We start from the raw sequence: 3,378 nt of genomic DNA, 5'->3' as shown, positions 1-3,378 counted from the left end.
TCTACCATATGGAAGCCAGTCTATTGAGGATAGCTGAAGTGGGTTTCCTAAAATATGGATTCCTATCAGTACCTAGTCTGAGATTAAATATGTATTTGGTCAAAGTCATGGATAGAAACTGAGTGTTTTTCAAAAGCAGTGGCAACAAAAGCCAAAATTGACAAATGGGATCTAATTAAACTAAAGAGCTTCTGCACAGCAAAAGAAACTATCATCAGAGTGAACAGGCAACCTATAGAATGGGAGAATTTTTTCTTTTCTCTTTCTTTCTTTTCTTTTCTTTCTTTTTTAATTTTTGTGAGACGGTGTCTTGCTCTGTTGCCTAGGCTGGAGTGCAATGGCTTGGTCTCGACTCACTGCAACCTCTGCCTCCCGGGTTCAAACAATTCTTCTGCCTCAGCCTCCTGAGTAGCTGGGACTACAGGTGCATGTCACCATGCCCGGCTAATTTTTTAGTATTTTTAGTAGAGATGGGGTTTCGCCGTGTTAGCCAGATTGGTCTCAATTCACTGCGCCTGGCCCAGAATGGGACAAAACTTTTACAATCTATCCAACTGACAAAGGGCTAATATCCAGAATCTATAAGGATCTTAAACAAATTTACAAGAAAAATAACAACCCCATCAAAAAGAGGGCAAGGGATATGAATGGGCACTTCTCAAAGGAAGACATTTATGTGGCCAACAAACATATGACAAAAAGCTTATCATCACTGGTCATTAGAGAAATGCAAATCAAAACCACATTGAGATACCATCTCACACCAGTTAGAATGGCGATCATTAAAAAGTCAGGAAACAACAGATGCTGGAGAGGATGTGGAGAAATAGGAATACTTTTACACTGTTGATGGGAGTGTAAATTAGTTTAACCACTGTGGAAGACAGTGTGGCCATTCCTCAAGGATCTAGAACTAGAAATACCATTTGACCCAGTCATCCCATTACTGGGTATATACTCAAAGGATTATAAATCATTCTGCTATAAAGACACATGCACACGTATGTTTATTGCGGCACTATTCACAATAGCAAAGACTTGGAACCAACCCAAATGCCCATCAGTGACAGACTGGATTAAGAAAATGTGGCACATATACTCCATGGAATACTATCCAGTCATAAAAAAGGATGAGTTCATGTCCTTTGTGGGACATGGATGAAGCTGGAAACCATCCTTCTCAGCAAACTAACTCAAGAACAGAAAACCAAACACCACATGTTCTCACTCATAAGTGAGAGTTGAGCAATGAGAACACATGGATACAGGGAGGGGATCTTCACACACTGAGGCCTGTCAGTGGGTGGGGAGCTAGGAGAAGGATAGCATTAGGAGAAATACCTAATGTAGATGATGAGTTGATGGGTGCAGCAAACCAACATGACATGTGTATATGTATGTAACGAACCTGCACGTTCTGCACATGTATCCCAGAACTTAAAGCATGAAATAAATAAATAAATAAAAATAATTAAAAAAAAAGAAACTGAGTGTTTTGCTCCCAGGTTAATTCTCTTACTGGTATCCAACACCATTTTTCATGACCTCTTTGAGTGCCATATGGAAATGGTTAGGAAGGGAGGATTAAACTGAAAATCTTTTAGGTCATGTCCTGATATTGACATGCCACATTTTGTTCTTTCTACGAGTAAATTCTGTCTCTTAATTTCTTCAAACCCCTTTTCATATCTTTGTTCCTCAGGCTGTAGATGAAAGGGTTCAGCATGGGTGTCACTACTGTGTACATAACTGTGGCTACCCGGTCCCTAACCACTGAGTACATGGACAGGGGCCTAAAATATACATAGATGACACTCCCATAGAACAGGACCACTACAGTGAGGTGAGAGCCACAGGTAGAGAAGGCCTTCCACTTCCCAGCTGCAGAGGGGATTCTGAGCACAGTGACGATGATTCGCAGGTAGGAGAAGATGATACACAGGAAGGGGGTCACGATGACAGCTAAGGTCTCAGTCATGACCACCATCTGGTTGGAGGATGTGTCAGAGCAGGACAGCTTTAGCACAGGCTGGGTGTCACAGAAAAAGTGCTTAATGACGTGAGAGGCACAGGAAGACAGGTGAGACATAAGTAGCACGCGGAACAGGGAATGTAAGTGGGAGATGCTGCAAGAACCCAATAGCATTAGTAGGCAATGCTGTGGTTTCATAACCACATCATAGTGTAAGGGGTTGCAGATGGCCACCAGCCGGTCGATGGCCATAGAGGCCAGCAGGTAGCTGTCAGTGTTCGCAAATGCCATAAAGAAGTACATCTGGACCAGGCAGCCCACATAAGAGATAACGTTTGTCTCTGATAGAAAATTCACCAGCATCTTAGGCACTATGACTGTTGTGAAGCAGATATCCATGAAAGACAAGTTGCTGAGAAAAAAGTACATAGGGGTTTGGAGCCTGGGGTCAGAGTAGATGGCCAGGATGATGAACACATTCCCCACCACGGTGACCAGGTACATGATGAGGAAGATGGCAAAGAGAGGTTTCTGCAGCTGAGGGTTGGAAGAGAGGCCCAGGAGGATGAAGCCCGAGGTGCTGCTGCTGTAATTCTTTGTCTCCATGTCTCTGAACTTCCTGGATAGGGTTTGGAGAAGCAGTGGGAGAGATGTCAAGGGCAGTTTGACCAAGACAGCTTCTTCCCCAACCTCAAATCTATTTTAAAAATCTTACTGCTATTATACTTTGAAAGAATGTTTAGTTCTGAAACTACATAGAAACAGATAGTAAAATTCAACAAGAGAAAGGTTAAAAGATGCCAAGCTGTCTTCTAAATTAGAAACTAAAGGTTTTCCATGTGCTCATAGGAACTTCCACGTGGCCTAATTTGCTTGAGTTCTCATTTCCTTTCGTAAAGATTCCTCTGAGGTTGTTTCTTGACCATCTCCTTAGCCCTATTACTATTTTTTGTCCCGGGGAAGAGGTTGCTGGGTTCTACTTAGAATTAGAATGCTGTCACACAAGGAATCCCTATGAATGAAGTTATCTCATTCAGCATTCTCTCTTGCTCATAGGTCCATAGATGGTAGTAGTAGTTGGGATAGAACAAAACTAAGCATAACAGTACTGGTACTTGTAGAATTCAGATAACTTCCTTTCATCTTCAGAACAAAAGCTTTCTAATCTTTATTTAAGCATTTCTCTTTGGCTAATATAATCTGTTACTTTAATTATCATCCTTTGGTTCAAGGATACCAGTTAAAAATTAGAGTACTCCCAGAAATAGCCTATGTAACCAAGATTAGTTCTTTGAATATATTAATTTTTCTGATTATAAAAACTATGAAGCCCTCATTCTCAACATTAAAATATTGCAGGACTATAAAACGTAGACTCTAAGAGTCCTATTTCCACCAATATCATG

At 41.2% G+C, this 3,378-nt stretch overlaps 1 protein-coding gene across 1 annotated transcript; it reads right to left on the bottom strand.

Moving 5' to 3' along the window:
• Positions 1-1,642: 1,642 nt before the first annotated feature.
• LOC103239913 (olfactory receptor 1L4) lies at positions 1,643-2,802 on the bottom strand. Its single transcript, XM_008006359.3, has one exon. The coding sequence runs from the start codon at positions 2,576-2,578 to the stop codon at positions 1,643-1,645; it is 936 nt and encodes a 311-aa protein (XP_008004550.3). The 5' UTR covers positions 2,579-2,802.
• Between the last annotated feature and the right edge of the window lie 576 nt (positions 2,803-3,378).

The sequence above is a fragment of the Chlorocebus sabaeus genome, chromosome 12, assembly GCF_047675955.1.
Source record: "Chlorocebus sabaeus isolate Y175 chromosome 12, mChlSab1.0.hap1, whole genome shotgun sequence".
Taxonomy (NCBI): Eukaryota; Metazoa; Chordata; class Mammalia; order Primates; family Cercopithecidae; genus Chlorocebus; species Chlorocebus sabaeus.
Note: the sequence above shows the minus strand (reverse complement) of the source record. Positions and strands in the feature narration are given on the sequence as shown.

What these genes read in the sequence shown, in the direction of transcription:
- LOC103239913 (XM_008006359.3), bottom strand. Translation starts at nt 2,578, where the DNA reads ATGGAGACAAAGAATTACAGCAGCAGCACCTCGGGCTTCATCCTCCTG.